General features: G+C 44.5%; 1 protein-coding gene across 6 annotated transcripts in view; it reads right to left on the bottom strand.

Annotated features, from left to right (window-relative positions):
- Positions 1 to 17,919, bottom strand: part of TENT4A (terminal nucleotidyltransferase 4A) — a 78,651-nt gene extending 60,732 nt beyond the window's left edge. For 2 of the 6 annotated variants that reach the window (XM_075826920.1, XM_075826917.1), the window contains exons 1-4: positions 17,771 to 17,919; positions 16,330 to 17,527; positions 7,987 to 8,110; positions 7,093 to 7,139 (exon numbers count right to left, since the gene is read on the bottom strand). In XM_075826920.1, the coding sequence (XP_075683035.1) occupies positions 7,093 to 7,139; positions 7,987 to 8,110; positions 16,330 to 17,186 (1,028 nt within the window). In that variant the 5' untranslated portion in view covers positions 17,187 to 17,527; positions 17,771 to 17,919. The other 4 variants (XM_075826918.1, XM_075826919.1, XM_075826923.1 and 1 more) reach the window with 4 other exon arrangements.
- Between the last annotated feature and the right edge of the window lie 407 nt (positions 17,920 to 18,326).

Genomic DNA, 18,326 nt, shown 5'->3' on the forward strand with positions numbered 1-18,326 from the left:
ATTGAAGAAATAGTTAATGAAAAATAATCTAAATTTGGCAAGGATGATCTTTGTAAAAGGGACCAGTCCGGTATAAACTTGTGGGTTGGCCCCACATCTTTCCTCTGGGAAAAATTAGCTCTCAGTCTTTTCCCAGAGGTCCAATTTAACCCCTTGGCGACTGATAAAGCTACGTCACCAAGGGAGGGTGAGGTGGTGGGGAGTATGGTCCATGCTCGGCAAGTATTCACTGTATATTACAGCTAACACCTCACTGCAACAATCTGAGAACTCCAATCCCACCCGTTTAACCACTAATATGCCGTGGTCAATAGCAACTGCATATAGCACGTAAGAGGGAGGAAGGCCCCCTCCGTTCGGCCATCTTTCTGCTCCTATTAAGCCAGTTTGTGGCAATGTTTGCAGTGACTTTGTACTGTGAATTGCTGACACTTGTAGCATCAGTTAACAGCCCAGTGTGTCGGCGACTCACAGTGCGGAGAAGTGATAGGAATTAAGGGGGTAGCAGAAAATGAGTGGCACTGCCCCCTCAAAACAGCGGATCTGTGGTAGTGTCAAGAGTCTAGGAGATATATATATATATATACATATATACATAGTGTATTTTAGCATAAAAATAACTTGTAATATCTTTTATAAAAGTATATCACGTCACACAGTCACTAAGATTTTATCTGTAATAGGCTAAGGCGGAATTCACACGACAGGAATTCCCGGCCGGGTGCCGGCCGTTCATAAATCGGCCGGCACCCGGCTGCATTAGGAATAATAGACCCATAATGGGGCTATTCACACGACCGATTTTTTGACGGCCGGGAAAACCGCCCGTCAAAAAATAGGACATGCTCTATTTTCAGCCGGGTGCCCGGCCGCCCGGCTCCCATAGAAGTCTATGGGGCCGGGTAATACACGGCCATCACCGGAATGTGTTCCGAGTGATGGCCGGGTCTACCGTCGCTCGCGCACTCTCTCTCCTCCTCCTCCTCACAGTGCAGAGTGCATGTGAGGAGGAGGATCTTTTATTGCTCGCTGTAGGAGTCGGAATCCCCAATCCCCGGCTGGGGATTGGGGATTCCGCTACAGGAGAAGTGAGTGACTACACTGTCCATATATGGACACAGCGAAGTCGCGCACTTCTGCAGCGGAATCCCCGACTCTATGGCCGGGGATGCCGCTACAGGAGAAGTGAGTGACTACACTGTCCATATATGGACACAGTGACGTCACTCATTTCTGAAGCGGAATTCCCGACCTGTGGCAGGGAATTCCTCTTCAGGAGAAGTCAGTGACTACACTGTCCATATATGGACATTGAAGTCAGTGACTTCTCCTGGAAGGGGGGGGATGGGTGCAACATACAGGGGACTGTGTGGCATCACCTACAGGGGGCAGGGTGGCATCGCCTACAGGGGGCAGGGTGGCATCGCCTACAGGGGGCAGGGTGGCATCGCCTACAGGGGGCAGGGTGGCATCGCCTACAGGGGGCTGTGTGGCATCACCTACAGGGGGCTGTGTGGCATCACCTACAGGGGGCTGTGTGGCATCACCTACAGGGGGCTGTGTGGCATCACCTACAGGGGACAGGGTGGCATCGCCTGCAGGGGGCTGTGTGGCAACGCCTGCAGGGGGCTGTGTGGCATCGCCTGCAGGGGGCTGTGTGGCATCGCCTGCAGAGGGCTGGGTGGCATTACCTACCAGGGGGGCTGTGGCATTATCTACAAAGGGCTAAATTCATCCGATTTTAAAACGGACAGGGAAAAAAACGGATGCAAATCGGGTCCAAATCGGCCGGTAAAAACGGCAACCCGGCCCGGAACGGAATCGGAACGGATGCAAAACGGGTGCAAACCGGCCGGGAAAATCGGCCAAAAACGGCCGATTTTCCCGGCCGACACTCGGACCCTGTCGTGTGAATGAGGCCTAAGGCTATGTCTCAGGATGAAGCAGACTAGCTCACCGATTCAGCTGACAGCGGTGTTCTGCAGCTTCTATGTAAAGTAATACATAGAAGTTGCAGGAAAGAAAACGCAGTAAAATTTTGCTATTGACCATGGCATCTAAGTGGTAAACGTACAGGTTCAGAGTTCTCCAAACCCTGTCTTTAAAGTTAGGTCTTGGCTGTAACGCTGCCAATATTCGCTGGGTATGAAGTGGGCTTGGTGAGCCAGCTCTATACTACCCCTACCTAGCTATGACCTACAGTTACATCAAATGTCAGGAAGGATTTAACCCCTCGATAACAGATTCCAACGAGAGGAATCCTATTTTATTACATTAGCAGGGTGTAACATAGGAACCATATACAATGTATCAGAAATAATTGAAACATGTCGAATAAATCAGAGCAGCAATTTCCAAACTATTTTTTTGGGAAAGTTTCATCTGTTCTGCCAGATCTCGTTTTTGGTCCGAAACATGGTTTTGTTAACATATGCGTTTTGGCTTCTGTTTATAACATAGCCTATGCAGTTCCTGTATGAATCAGTTGAGGAAACTGCTTGAAACCCAGATAACATTTATATCGCAATATCAAAAAAAATAAAAAATTTTATTTTAACAAAGGCATATAAACCCCAATTTAAAAAGCAGGTTGTGCATGCATTTTTTAAGTACTATAGAAAAGCATAATGAAAAAAAAAAAAATAAATAAAAATAAAAGATTGAGTACCTTTTGAACAACCTTTTCCTGTTAAGTTCATTGGGGGGCTGTGGGGTAAATGCAGTTGCCACAAGGAGGCTTGGCACTAAATTCAAAATTGTAGCCCCTCCTACAGGATATACCCCACCTACAGACAGGCACGGAGCCAATTCAGTCTATCCGTAAGCAGTAAGAAAAGGACAAACAAGGTAAGTACAGGTAAGTCAAAACAATAGAGGAGGATCCCTCCAAATGAACCATGAATAAAAAGGGTGGGAGCAGAGTCCACCAATGAACTGGACAAGGATTTTACGTTAAATACGCAAAAAATCCTGTTCTCACTTATATTGGGGGACACACACAGCAGCTGAAGTCTTAAAACAGACCCCGAGAGTGGGTACATTAAGAAAAGACATGGTCACCTACTCTGTAGATGCCTGCAAGACCTCGCATCCAAGCGAAGAAAGTCTGCAGAACCAAAGGTGTGCATCTGAGACCTTCACAAAAGTGTGCAAGAAAGATAATGTAGCTGCCTTGCACACCTGAAGAGCAGAAGCCTGATTGCACATAGCCCAGAAATCCCCAACCGCTCTGTTAGCTGGGCTGTAATCCAAAAAGGAGGTTCTTTACCTTGGACCAGTAAGCCTCAGAAATAGCCACCCGAATGCATTGAGCGATAGCCTTAGAGGCCGCCAAACCCTTCCTAGAACCCTACGGGAGGATAAACAAGCAATAAGACCTCCAAATGATAGAAACGAAAGTCTGCAGGAGACAAAACATCCAAGTTGTCCGCAACTCAGTTGTTGACCCCATGGGATGTGCACCGCTGACTAGAGTTGGAACCTGCCCAAGTAAGAATCTCCTACGGCTTCTGCCAATCTGGCTGCGCTTCAAGTCACACCCGGTAATTGAAATAAGGTACAGCTGTGAAATTGTCCATTTGGCTGGACAGAAGTAATGACCAGTGCAGCAGACAAAGGAAGAGGACCCTCAACTACAGCAGTTTGATGGGGCTGAGCCGTGAGGTTCTGGTACATTCCACTCCACCCCATGAGACTTGCATCAATGGAGAGGATCTGCCAGTTCAGCAGTAGGAAGTAGCGACCCTTTGGGATGTTCAGGGAGAAGATCCACTACTTTAGTGTTCGACAGATAGCTAGAGGGAGAAGGATCTGTTGATCCAGGTAGTCCTGAGAATAGTTCTACAGGAAAAGGATCGCCTGCTGCAGGGGGAGAGTAACTGTGCGAAGGGAACAGGCTTCAATCTAAGCTACCATGGTACCAAGGGTTCTCATACAAAAGGTGAAGAGGTCGGTAAAGTCACCCATAAGGACCAAACTCCATCCTGAATAGTATACAATCTTCCCCTGGGAAAGGAACACTTGTGCCTACAGTGTCAAAAGGCCACATCCAGGTAGACTTCCAGTCTGGGAGGGGACAGGCAAGATTTGGATTGGTTGACAAATCTAACTGAAATTAGCACAAGGTATCCAAAACGGTCTGGAGAGCAGCCACGTTGCTCTCCCTGGTAGGGGACTTTATCAAGAGGTCGTCCTGGTAGAGTGTGACGGACACCCCCTGGTCCGAAGGAGCGCCATCGCCACTGACAGGATTGTAGTGAAAACTCTCGTGGCTAGAATGAACGGAAAAGCCACAAGACTGGTAATGGTAAGGCGGCACTGAAAAAAATCAAGGAGCGCTGGATGAACAGGCTAATACGGACATGTAAATACGTAATATGTTAACGTCAACTGATGGAAGCGATAACATAACAGAGGGATTCCATGCGGAAATAGCGGACCTTGACATACTCGTTGAAACGCTTGAGGTTTAGAATAGGGCAAACCAAGCCACCCTTTGGCACAACAAAAAGGTTGGAGTAGACTCCCTGAAAGAGCAGTCTCTATTGCTCTAAAAAAGGCAGCCACCCAGGAGGGAGACTGCAGAACAGCAGACTGGAAGAAGCGCTCTGGAGAAAGACTGGTAAATTTGATTTTGTATCCCAAGTATACCACTTCCTAAACCCAGGCATCCGAAATGTGGGAAAGCCAGAATTCCTTGATGTACAGTAGTCTGCCCCCACCTGAACCAAATCAAGTGGGGGCACGTCGTCAGGTGAAGCTTGGCTTACCAGATCCAGCCTTGGCGGACGGAGTCCTGGGTCGCCATGAGGGATGGACTTTTAAGGAAGGTTTGGCCTTCAGGTCCTGGTAGGACTTGTCTGGAAGAATGCTAGAGAACCTACAAAAGGAACAAAAATGAGGACCAGTCTTTTTGGCAGGGGTGCTCCATTTGACTCTGTTCTGGGGTATGTGAGTACTCTTGCCACCCGCAGCTTTAGAGATCTCATCCAGTATGGACCTGAAGAGACGATCCTGAAAAGGGAAGAGCAGTCTGACTACTAGGGAGCTGTATCCATGGACCAAACATTTGAGTCAGGTTATTCTGCCTATAGCAATGGTAGAAGCTTAGAGAGGCTCTGTCACTAGATTATAAGTGCCCTATCTCCTACATAATCTGATAGGCACTATAATGTAGATAAGTGTTTTTTATTTTGAAAAACTATAAATTTTGAGCAAGTTAAATTTTAGATTTATGCTAAATTAGTTTCTTAATAGACAACTGTGCGTGTTTTTACTTTATTACCAAAGGGCGTTGTAAAGAGAAGTGTATGACGCTGACCAATCAGCGTCATACACTTCTCTCCATTCATTTTTAGCAGTATTCGCAACACAGCGTGATCTCGCAAGATCACGCTGTACTGTCAGATACTCTCACATTAACTTTATCGAAGTGTCGAGAGTGAATAGACATCACCTCCAGCCAGTACGAGATGCCTATTCACACTCCCGACACGTCGGTAAAGTTTCTTGGGGACTTACTCACACAGCGTGATCTCGCGAGATCACGCTATGCTCTCAGTCACAGAAACTTTACCGAAGTGTCGGGAGTGTGAATAGGCATCGCGTCCTGGCTGGAGGCAATGTCTATTCACTCTAAAGAAACTTCAGTAAAAGTTAATGTGGGAGTATGTGACAGCAGAGCGTGATCTCACGAGATCACGCTGTATTGCGAGTACTGCTAAAAATGAATGGAGAGAAGTGTATGATGCCGATTGGTCAGCGTCATACACTTCTCTTTACAACGCCCTTTGGTAAAAAAGTAACACGCCCAGTTGTCTATTAAGAAACTAATTTAACATAAATCTGAAAATATCAATTTTGAGCAAGTTATGCACAATTTTAAATTAAAAAAACACTGTTACCTACATTACAGCGCCGATCACATTATGTAGGAGATAGGGCACATATCTGATGACAGAGACTCTTAAGCACAAGCCACCAGATGAGAAGCGTCAAGAGATGCCTTGCACAAGTACTTGGATGCATACGACAAGTGATTGGAAAGATCAACTAATTCCTCCTGAGGAGTCCCAGGGAGGAGACCATGACAAATTTCACTTGTGCATTCAGTGGTAGCTCTATTGACCCAGGTTAAGGCAATAATAGGATGTTAGGCAGAGCCAGTAGGCACAAAGGCAGACTTGGCAAAGGGTCCACAGCGCGGTCCAGAGGATCACTGAAAGAAGGTACATCCGCCAAACGTAAAGTTGCAGTGTTGGCCAGGCGGGAGACCAGAGGGTTCATTGCCAGAGACCCCATCCTAAAAGATACATAACATCCAACCGGCTAGAGTGAGAAGCTCATCTGTAGTGCTTCGATCCTTTAGAAACTACTCAATTCAGAATGCACAGGAACAACCTTCTGGTACAGTCAAGGTTGAAATAAAAAAAATAAAAAAAATGAAGAAACAGTGTCAGTGACCTGTAAGGTGTCACGGATCACCTTAATTAGCACATCAATAGAAGTGGACAGTTTTGAGGGCTTCGTCAGGCAGATAAGTCGGAAAGCTGGCCTTCTGACAAGGCCCCCACCCGGGAGGGGAGGAAGCACCGGACAATAGATCTGGGGAAGGCGGTGAGAGAAGAGAACAGGAAACTGAAGTTAGACATGTAGCCCTGGCCCTCTTTTGGGGTCGGTCACGTGATGAAGATGTGGACAGAGTCCAGAGGTGGCTGATCAGAAGGGCGAACCTAGATGCCCATATAGGTGGTTAGCAAGGTCACCAACGGTCCTAGAAAGGGAATTATCCCGATCTGGTACAGTCCCCAAAATACCAGGCGTGGGCAATAATGGGGTGCTTTATCCTGTTGGTGGGGGCCAGAATTTTGAATTGTTAGTGTCAACACGCCTAGTGGCAACAGCATATACCCAAAGGTCTGTGTCCTCCAATGTAACTATTTTTTTTATTAAACACTATACCTAGAGCATGTTGCAACTGAGCCAAGAAAAAAAAAAAAAAAAAAAAAGCTATGCAGGCACTCTCACTTTAAAATAACTGTGTGCAGGGTTTTTAGATAAAAGATATTAGGCTCAAACATATTGACAGCTTACCTTGTGGGTAGATAAAGGCCAGTACTGAAGCTTCCAAAAATCTGGACCTTTAAAGACAAAACAAACCTCAATGATAACCTTCATAAATACATTTCAGGACTGTTTGCCATAAACAATTTTTATGCAAACAACCACCACACACACACAAAAATACAAAGATTAAAAGGGAAGGAAAGTTAGAGAAAATAAAAGGGGTAATAAAGTTTATAAAGCATGGCTTCAGGTAGAGAGAGTTTGATCCTTTGGCTTTTAAGTATAAAAATTAAATTTTCGACGAAGAAAAATTTCCATTAAACTGTGGGCTGACTGCAGAGTTTACACTAGACTGGCTGTACACTATCCTGTACTGAAGCAGCAGTGAAACCATGAGACATGAGGGAAGTGCACAAGTCGAAGTGCTGATCCTGCGTTCTCCCACCTCACCTACATGAGGTACTGTATATTCAGTCAGTGATCGAAGCACTTGTACCCAGGCAGCATCTATTTTCCCCTGAAAAGTAAAAGTGGGGCAGATTTACTAATAGTCTTAAATTTAGACAGTTTATGATTGGACTAGATGCTCCAAATTTATCACAGAGGTTCATGTTAGATGATAAATTTGGCGCACCTTTAGACACGGCTGTCTAACTTTTTACCACCTCTTGGATGGCTTATTTTAGTGCTTTCTTTGCACCAAAATGCTGGCGCAACTTGACCCACGCCCCCTTACTGATAAGTCATGCCCCATTGTTGGATGAGTCACAAACACCTGCTCCTTTTTCACAGATTAATTGGTCTAAAATGATTTGCAAAAAAAGAAATTTAGGCAAGAATTCTGGCGTGGCACCAATAGTAAATCTGCCTTAATATTTGGTACAAGTAGTGAGCATAGGCAAAGTAATGAATAATGCTTACATCAGCTGATGGCCACAGATCATTTATAATGGTTTTAATCCTATTCACAACTTCTCTTCTCATTGCAGCTTCTTCCAGTCTTGGAGACATGAACTCATAGAAATCTATAATTTCTTCATGCAGACTGAAAATGTAAGATGGATATAGTTAGTGTTATCAGCGGTTTAAAAATCCAAAACCCTAAACCCAGATTATGGATTTATCACTTTCCAGTGCAATTAAAGTGTACAGTTTATTCAAGAGGTGCTGTACGACCCCCTTACAGGTTTCCCCAAAGAGTATATTAGGTTACATAAGATGCCAGAGTTTAACTACAGGAATGCCCCTTTTAGAACCACAGTTTTTTTTTATTTAGCTTCCCCGCATGTTTTTTTATCTTCACATTGAAGCAGGAGTATAAGGGCCAGTTCACACTGAGGTTTTTTTACGCGGAAACCGCGTCGAAAAATGCGCCAAAAAACGGCCGAAAATGGCTCCCATTAATTTCAATGGGAGGCGGACACGTTTTTTTCCTGTGAGCGGAAAAACCGGCTCACGGGAAAAAGGGACATGCCCTATCTTCGTGCGTTTACGCCTCTGACCTCCCATTGACATCAATGGGAGGCAGAGAAAGTATTTCGCTGCGTTTTAGGCCCGCGGCGCTCAATAGCCGCAAGCGAAAGTCGCAGCGAAAAAAAAAAAGACGTGCAGGCAGAGGAGAAAATAAATAAATAAATAAAAAATAAATAATAAAAAAAATAAAAAAAATAAAAAAGATCGGCCTCAAAATTCCAAATGGAATTTTGAGGCAGATTTTCCTCCTACAAAAAACTCAGTGTGAACTCAGCCTAAGACTGGATTTACAAGTCGCATTTCTTGCAGATTTTGGCACAAATTATTGAGCCATAGCCAGAAGAAATAGGAAATATAAAGGAAGAACTTAGGCCTGAACACAACCGCATTGGTGTTGCAGTCCACAAAGCCACAGGTCCATATCGGTCCATCGGACCGCAAAAAACCCTTGCTGGGCCATTTGGACTCCCTGATCCACAACAATTTACAAGTATTGGTGAATTCGCAATAAGGGCCTGTTCACATCATCATTCATTTCGGTTTCACTTTCCGTTGCAGGGTTCACCCGACGGAACCCTCCGACGGAACCCCGGAACGGAAATGAACGGTGATGTGAACAGGCCCTTACAGTTCGTAAAATGACTCGTCCTGAGTTTCTGCGGTCTGCAATTGCGGCCCCACACCGATCTGTGTAAATTAGTAGTGTGCATAGGGCAATATGAAAGAAGGAGTTCACAATTTATCCACAAAAATGCAGTCTTGTGCATGAGGTCTTATAAGTCATCCTGGATCCACTTCTGGCTTTTGCTCAAAACTATCAAAATCTACAACAGATGCATGAATCCAGCCTGTGTGTTTTGGTGCATTTTTTTTTAAATGTATGAGGCTGCTAATTTAGAAAAATGCATGAGTTTTTTTAGCTTCTTTTTTAATTAGGCTGGAATTACACAATTTTCATGGCAGCCTGAGCGAAACACTGTAGTGTGAATCCAAAAGGGGAAACATCAGTATTTACTATATACTTTCCCTTTTTGTATCCACTCCTGTGTTTGGCTCAAAATACTACATGTGTGATCCTGGCCTTAAAGAGGCTCTGTCACCAGATTTTGCAACCCCTATCTGCTATTGCAGCAGATAGGCGCTGCAATGTAGATTACAGTAACGTTTTTATTTTTAAAAAACGAGCATTTTTGGCCAAGTTATGACCATTTTTGTATTTATGCAAATGAGGCTTGCAAAAGTACAACTGGGCGTGTTGAAAAGTAAAAGTACAACTGGGCGTGTATTATGTGCGTACATCGGGGCGTGTTTACTACTTTTACTAGCTGGGCGTTCTGACGAGAAGTATCATCCACTTCTCTTCACAACGCCCAGCTTCTGGCAGTGCAGATCTGTGACGTCACTCACAGGTCCTGCATCGTGTCGGCACCAGAGGCTACAGTTGATTCTGCAGCAGCATCAGCATTTGCAGGTAAGTAGCTACATCGACTTACCTGCAAACGCCGATGCTGCTGCAGAATCATCTGTAGCCTCTGGTGCCGATGTGTCCTCGCTCGTCTGACACGATGCAGGACCTGTGAGTGACGTCACAGCGTGATCTCTGGAGAACACGGCTGTGTCTGCACTGCCAGAAGCTGGGCGTTCTGAAGAGAAGTGGATGATACTTCTATACACAACGCCCAGCTAGTAAAAGTAGTAAACACGCCCAGATGTAACACACATAATACACGCCCAGTTGTACTTTTACTTTTCAACACGCCCAGTTGTACTTTTGCAAGCCTCATTTGCATAAATACAAAAATGGTCATAACTTGGCCAAAAATGCTCGTTTTTTAAAAATAAAAACGTTACTGTAATCTACATTGCAGCGCCTATCTGCTGCAATAGCAGATAGGGGTTGCAAAATCTGGTGACAGAGCCTCTTTAAAGAGGCTCTGTCACCAGATTATAAGTGCCCTTTTTCCTACATAATCTGATCGGCGCTGTAATGTAGATAACAGTGGTTTTTATTTTGAAAAATGATCATATTTGAGCAAGTTATGAGCAATTTTATATTTATGCTAATTAGGGTCTTAATAACCAAATGGGCGTGTTTTTACTTTTTACCAACTGGGCATTTTACAGAGGAGCGTATGACGCTGACCAATCAGCGTCTTACACTTCTCATTGTTCCAGCCCAGCTTATTTCACTGCAAAATCACACTGGAACAATGAGAAGTGTATAACGCTGATTGGTCACTGATTGGTCAGCCTCATACACTTCTCTTTACAACGCCCAGTGGGTAAAAAGCAAAAACACGCCCAGTTGCCCATTAAGAAACTAACAAATCTAAAATTGCTCATAACTTGCTAAAAAATTATGGTTTTTCAAAATAAAAACCACTGCCGTTATCTACATTACAGCGCCGATCAGATTATGTAGGAGATAGGGCACTTATGTGGTGACAGAGCCTCTTTAATTTGGTTTTAATATATTTTAGGAAAAAAACTTGTTTTCTCCATGTCTTGATGAGTGGGCTTTCATACATTTTGTGATGAAGTTTTAAAGGCTATGTACACCGTTACAAATGTTTATTAAAAAAAAAAAGTGATTGGTGCAACTTTGTAATTACATTTTATTAAAAATTAACTTTTTCAGATACAACTGCTTTGTATCCTGTATACAGAGCAGATGTATCTAGTGCAGATACCTGAATTAGTCAGGACAGCAGCACTGACTGGCTCAGTGACAAGCGGGTCCTGTGTGACGGACACGTAGGATCCATCTGTTGTCACATGTAAGCTATGAACTTTGACACAGGATCAGCTGCCAATCGATCACATCGGAGACATCCAGGACCCGCTGTCACTGAACCAGTCAGTGCTGCGGTCCTGACTGAATCAGTTATCAGCACTAGATACAGCTGCTCTATATACAGGATACGAAGCAGCTGTATATCTCAAAGAGTAAAACTAATTTTTTAATAAAAACTAATTAGAAAGTTGCACTAATCACACGGATACACAATGTTATTTGAATTTTTTATATCTATATATAGATCTATCTATAGTAAGGTGTACATAGCTTTTAAGGGTGTATTCACACTGCAGTTTAATTGCATTTTTATGCAGCCCGGCCGAAAGCTGCACTGAAAAAAAAAATGAATGTTTTTACCACAATTTGCAGTTCGCACAGAAACTGAATCCAATCGCTGCTTAAACGCATGCGGTTTTCAGATTGCATTTTTTTTTTTTTTTTTTATGCGGTTCTACCTGGATCACAACCACTAAATGAACGCTTACGCTTCATGCAGACGACCGTATGCGCCGGCCGAGTCCAGTCAGTGGTCCGAGGAAAGATAGAACATGTCCTATCTTTCCTCGGATCGGAGACTGAATTTTTCATGAACCTGATTCACCCGCTAATGTGAATGGGTCCGTGAAGACTATCGGGTGCCACTCGGATGCCGTCAAAAACGGCCCGAGTGGCACAATGGTCATGTGCACGATGCATTAGGGTCCATTCACATGTTGCGGCGCAGTTAGAACTGCATCAAATAAACGCATTTAAAATGCACGTTTTTACTGCGTTTTTCCATGTGGTTACATTAACAAAAAACGCATCAAATCGCGGTAAAAAATGTGTTCAGTTTTCAATGTGGTTTTTCAATGCAGTTCTAACCGCACCTCAACATGTGAATGGACCCTTCGTGCTATTTTCTTTGCGTGTTTTTACACAATTTGTCAGAGAGTCAGTACCTTTAATTAGTGGAGTGCCGAGCAGAGTTCATGCGCGGTACTGCTTGTTCCCCTGGCTGTTTTGCCATGCTGGGCATATAGTTTCAATGTTGTATGCAGGTGTTTAATGATGAAACCCCTTTAAAAAAGGCAAAGTTTAATAAAGCAGTTGAAAAAAAATGCACATGGTGGTGGCACATGATTTTTGCTGCAATTCAAACACGCAGCAAAAATGCCCTGTGGAATCCCAACCTAAGGCCTCATAAGCGCACGAACATTGCCATTGATCAGGCCACGAAATCCAGATCCTAGTGTCCTTAATGCCTCAGAGTTGCTTCCGAAACCACTCCATATGTCCGTATATTACGGTCATGCGGTATCCGTGTCAAATGTTTTTTGCGATCAAGTATCGGGTGCTGAAGGTCACGTGATCAGATTTCCCTGACGTTTCCTAGCAATGTATCAGAAAACGCAGACAGCCTACGGTACGGATGCCTTCCCTGTGCGGTCAGTAATTTTTGCAGACTCCGACTTGAACGGCTTCAAAAACAGACAGGGATAGGACATGTTCTATAATTTGCAGAACAGAACAATGGTCCTAAGCCTTAACTTCTTTACGAAACAAGTTCTTGACCATTTCCGAGCACATAACGGCATTTAAAGCATGCTTTTTATTTCCGGACATCATTCACCATGCACTTCAAACATGTTCACGGATTATACAGGTCGTTACGATTACAGGAGAACGTCTGTTTTGTTTACTTAACAGTTATAAATTCAAGTCCCCTAGTGGGACAGAAGCTCTGAGGGCAACATAGGCTAGAGGGTGGATGCATGGTATATATGGTTTTCTAGGTTAGCAGGTGTCTATGTGTGTACATATAACAATGTATACTTTTAAGCACATCTGTCATTTACTTATGCTACCCTGTCTGAGCGTAGAATCCTGTAGTGACAAACGTACTGATTTCAGCGGTCTGTCACTTATTTGTTACATTGCAGTAGTTTAGTAGAACTTATATCTTATATTTGCAGCAGGCAGCAAGCACCGCAAGTGATGAGTACAATGACATTCATGCGCCTCCCGCCGGTGAATATCATTAATATATTGGACTCTAGGCCTGCAGTGCTGGCCACACACTGCAAATATAAGATGTCAATTCTCCTGAAATCAGCGCATCTATCACTACTCTATGCTGCCCTCATACAAGCTAATATTGCAATGGCTGCATTCACAGAACTCAAATTAGTGTTGTGTATGCAATGGAGAACGCAGCACACACTGCTGAAGGTTTGGCAGAGATGTTGACCGACCCAAGTAAATGAAGCCACTATAGACCCTTTCCCCCTTTATTACAGTTACTGCTCCATACTGTGAAATGCTGACGCTTGTAATGGAGGTTTCACAGTATTACAGCCTTCTCCCATTCAAGTGAATAGGAGAAGGCTGTAATACTGTGAACCGCCACTATGAGCAGTAGAGGGATTGGAGGGGAAGCAGCGCTGACACAAGCACCGTGTCCCCTTCAAAACTGCTGATTGGCAGGGGTGCCAAGATTCGTACCCCCACCGATCAGATATTAATAGCATATCCAGAGGTTTGGGCCATCTATTTTTCTCACTGGAGACTTTAATTTACTTTTTTTGGTCCAGTTATTGCACTACGTTTGACATACGCCGTGAAAAGCTACCGACTTTTACATTAAAAATAGACTGACTGATGCCATCCCTCAGACTTAAAGTGGTATCCGTTTAACGGATTTAGTTATGAACTGGGGTAATGAGTTCATGACATCAGATGCCATCTATGGGGGACAGATGCCAATATTAAAGGGGCTTTCCCACGAGAGACATTTGACATCCAAAAGATATGTCAAATGTCAGATATATGCAGGTCCTACACCTAACTCCTGAATGGGGCCCCCTAAACCCTGTTCAGCTGCTGTGTGTTGCGGCTAAACGAGGTAAGTTCTGACCATTAAAAACGTTATATAGTCGCGAGTTACACAAACAGCTTAAATCGCTGAGCTACGCTGCTTCTGTAGCTGCCATTCACTAGTATTAGAGTTACGGAAACAGCGTAGCTCAGCGGGTTACGCGGTTTGCGTAGCTCCCGACCATACAACCTATTTCATGGTCGGAAAATACCTCATTCAGCAGCAACACAGTGGCTTAACGGTGTTTAGGGTGCCCCATTCTGTAGATAGGGGCGGGTCCCAGAGTTGGGACCTGCATCGGACATTTATGACATATCCTGTGGATATGTTATAAACGTCCTTCATGGGACAACCCCTTTAAAGAGAACCTTTCACCTGCGCATCCATGTGCAGTAGAGTGCAGCATGTAATAGGCAGGGCTTCACAAACACTCACTTGAAATTGTTTTTCTAACTTCCTCCGTTATTTACATATCAATGCCGTTATATTTGGCGCCTGATATGTAAATAAGCCCCTAAACTGTCAATGGGGCATTTCTACCTGACTAAATGGCAAAGGGGCGTGAGGTCTCCGCTCTGACACTGTCCAATCAGCTACAGACAGTGTCAAGGCAGCTTGCGCTGTGTTCCCTCCCGCAAGAGCACACACAGACGGAGCGAGCACTCTGCAGAATCACCAGCCTGTGTTATGGGGGTTACATGGAGGGATGCTGGATGATATAAACAGGGATGTTAGGGGTCCATATATATAACTCCCATAATTCCTGCATATAAACCCATTATCCCTGTACATACCAGCCAGCATCCCTCCATGTAACCCCCATCATCTAAGTATATAGCGCCATCATCCCTGTATACATGGTTGATGGGTGTAATATGCAGAAATGATTGTTAGTATATACAGGGATGATAAAGGTACCCCCATATCTGTATATATGAGCAGGCCATCATCCCTGTATATAACCCTCATCATCCGTGTATTTACAATTTGGGCAGCACTATCCATGGCCATGGCGCAAAGCATTGAGGCTAAAGTAATAAATGGGGCGGGCATAGACACCGTGGACCAATAGGATGCCTGGAACGCCGGTATAAGGAAAAAGTCCAGCGGAATCTGAAAATATGTGTGCCGAGCTGATAGCCTGCGTTACACAATTGAATAGTACAGCAGGGAACGGACTGCTCCTTGCTCTACCATAGGATTCAACTTTATCTGCACAAGATTATGTCGGTTATCTGCTCTTTTCCGATAAATTGCTCAGCCCTACCAAGCCATATACGTGTTTTAACAGCATCCTGCTGTATGGAATAGAGTAGTTACTACACTATTCCATACAAAAAATAAAAAGCAACTATCCTGTAAAAGCAATAGAAAACTGCACCTGAGTGATCATGTAACCTTCCGGAGTTTGTTTAAAGTGGTTTGTGACAAACCTGACAAAAACAGACCAGCTTCCGTTTTTTTTTTTGCGAACGAAAAAAAAAAAAAACCAGTCATACAGATGAAACACTCATTTTTTTTTGCAGACACAAGTGGGACACGCTGGTGTGAATAAGGCCCAAGACGTCAAAGGGGTCACTAGTTTGATAACAGAAAACCCAAAGACATCAACCAAGGGAGATTCAGTGGCAGGTCTTCGTAAGGACCCAAGTACAGCACATAGTAACCCATGCCCTAAAAAACAAGTCATGAAATTTGGTATCACCGCGACCCTTCAAACCAATAAAAGAAATATACTGATTTAGTTTATTGTTTGGCAAATAGACAAAAAAAAATAAATAAATTCAGACAATTCTCCTAAACAGAACAAGCTTGTAGGAAATAGGAAAATACATTTTGTAATCTACTCCTCCGTTAGGCCTCTGTATACACTAGGGCTCATATAGACATGGTGTCCATTATGGCAACATCACAATGTTACTTTATCTAAATCATTTGTGGTTTTATTACAGACTTGTCGTGTAGATCTTGGTGTACACACAGGCCGAATGGGAACTGCCAAGCTTGGACAACAAGAGGAAACAGCTTTTTCTCTGTACTTTATAAGCTACAATTCATTGGACACAAACCTAAGTTAAATCCTCACTTTGGATCATCAAATATAGATATTCGTAGTAAAATGCCATATTTTACTTACCCATTTATACCCAGACTGTATTCCCTAGTTTTCCACGGTGTTCCTGAAGCATAGGGCACATTTCTAGATTCTGTCCATCTTGCACCATTGTGAAGACCTTCATGAAGTAAGAAGTTCATGCCATACGTGCTCGCTTTATTCTCCCTTTTCCTGCGGCCAGGGTGGTACTGGTGCAGCTGGTCATAATAACAGCTAGAAAGCTGATTGAGGACATTGTGGTGAAAGTCACCAGGATTGGGGCTATGGACTGAAACAGGAGCGATCATCTGCCTAGCAACGCCGCTGGGATTGGCAAACTGGCCATATACATTATTATTAAGCCCATTGCCAAAATAACCATCACGTACCAAACCTGAGGTTGAAGAAGAGTGCGAGAGGGTACAATTCTGAAAAGGACCTATACCACCACCATAGGGAGAAGAACATCTGAAACCATCCGCATCCAAGTCAGACGATGAAGAACAAGAGGAGGACACGGAGGGGAACTTCTGCAGTCTTGATCCACGAGAGCCGTCACAGGATTGGAGAGCCAAGGCAGGAGGTAAAGCACAACCGGCCACTACCGGTACAGAATCCTGGTCTACAGGCGAGGAGGACGACGATGAAGAGGACGATGAAGAGCTAGGTGTGCCCGGACGAGAACTAGTCTGGAGAAGGTTATATCTATCTAATGCCAAGGAGTTCAGACACATGTGGGAGGTGTAAGTAGGAGGTCCATTTAACATATTAGGGTTAGGGGATAACGTCTGCCGGCTATGAGGGTCGCATATGCCCTGGGAGGTCTCCCAAATATGCATCCAGAGGGCATTAGCAGGACCCTTCTGCTCAGGCTGAATCCAGGCCACACGTGGATCCATGGAAAGTTTAATGGAGAGCTCAGATAGACTGCAAAAGTACAAGCTTTTTCCACACAAGTATTTAAAATTAAGGTTGACAGACCACTAAGAAGCGGAGCTAATACAGAGGTCAGACCATTCTTAAGAGGCTCGTACAGACAAGGCTTCCGGTCCACTTCACTGACACTTCAGGGTTCCTACAGGCCAAGAGGACGAGCTGTGTGAAGGGCCTCTGATAGTAGGAATGAAGGGAGAAGACTGGGCAGGGTGGTGCAGGTCTCTTCCCGTTACTTCTGGGGTCTCCTCTAGAATCAGGAGGCAGAGAGGAGGCGGGGTATGTGACAGCCGGGGCTGGTCTCCATCTACAAGAAGAGATTACATTTACAAATAGAAATGCGCAGTACAAGAGGAAAACGTGTCCTGGTCCGGAGAGAACGGCGGCGTCATGTCAGGGACCTGCCGCTCTACACCAGGGGACAGCAGGTGCTACGCAAAGACAGTATAGAAATCACGCAACTGCAACACCGGCACTTTAACCCACACGTGTGCCCCGCACACTCCTCCCAAGCCTCAGTCCTGCCCCAGTCCAACAGCTACTCACTCACCCACCGTATTCACCGGCACACCCGTCTTCCTGCGCGCCGGTTGTCTCGTACGTGCCGTTCAGCGGCGTGCGCTACTAATTGAAGAACAAAAAAAACGGTCCACGAAAAGCGCAATGCGCACGCGCGGTGCCTTTTAAACTCTCACAGCCTGTCCGCTGTCCTGGAAACAGGGGGGAGGACGCAGGTAATACAAGCCACGCCTTCTTTTCCAGCTTTCCGATACTTCCCGCTCTCGCCACGCCCCGTGTTCGCTGTACGCATGCGGCTTGTTCGCAATGGGGTTGTGAGTTGTCTACCCTAGAATGTGAAACACCTAGACGGCCTATGCAAGCGCTATAAGAAGTTTGTCAGCAAGAAATAATTGTGTAGCTTTGGGTAGTAGAGACCGGAAGTAATATACTAGTCTACACGAATGTATATTACTCAAGGGATTACCCGCAGCCAGAGCCGGCGTTAGGTTAGAGGGCACCCTGTGGAAAAACGTGTGTTTGTACCTTGTTCTTTAGCTAGTATAAAACATAATTTGAATAAAATAAACACAAAATACTAAGTTTAA

Source organism: Rhinoderma darwinii, chromosome 5 (assembly GCF_050947455.1).
Source record: "Rhinoderma darwinii isolate aRhiDar2 chromosome 5, aRhiDar2.hap1, whole genome shotgun sequence".
In the NCBI taxonomy this organism is placed as follows: Eukaryota; Metazoa; Chordata; class Amphibia; order Anura; family Rhinodermatidae; genus Rhinoderma; species Rhinoderma darwinii.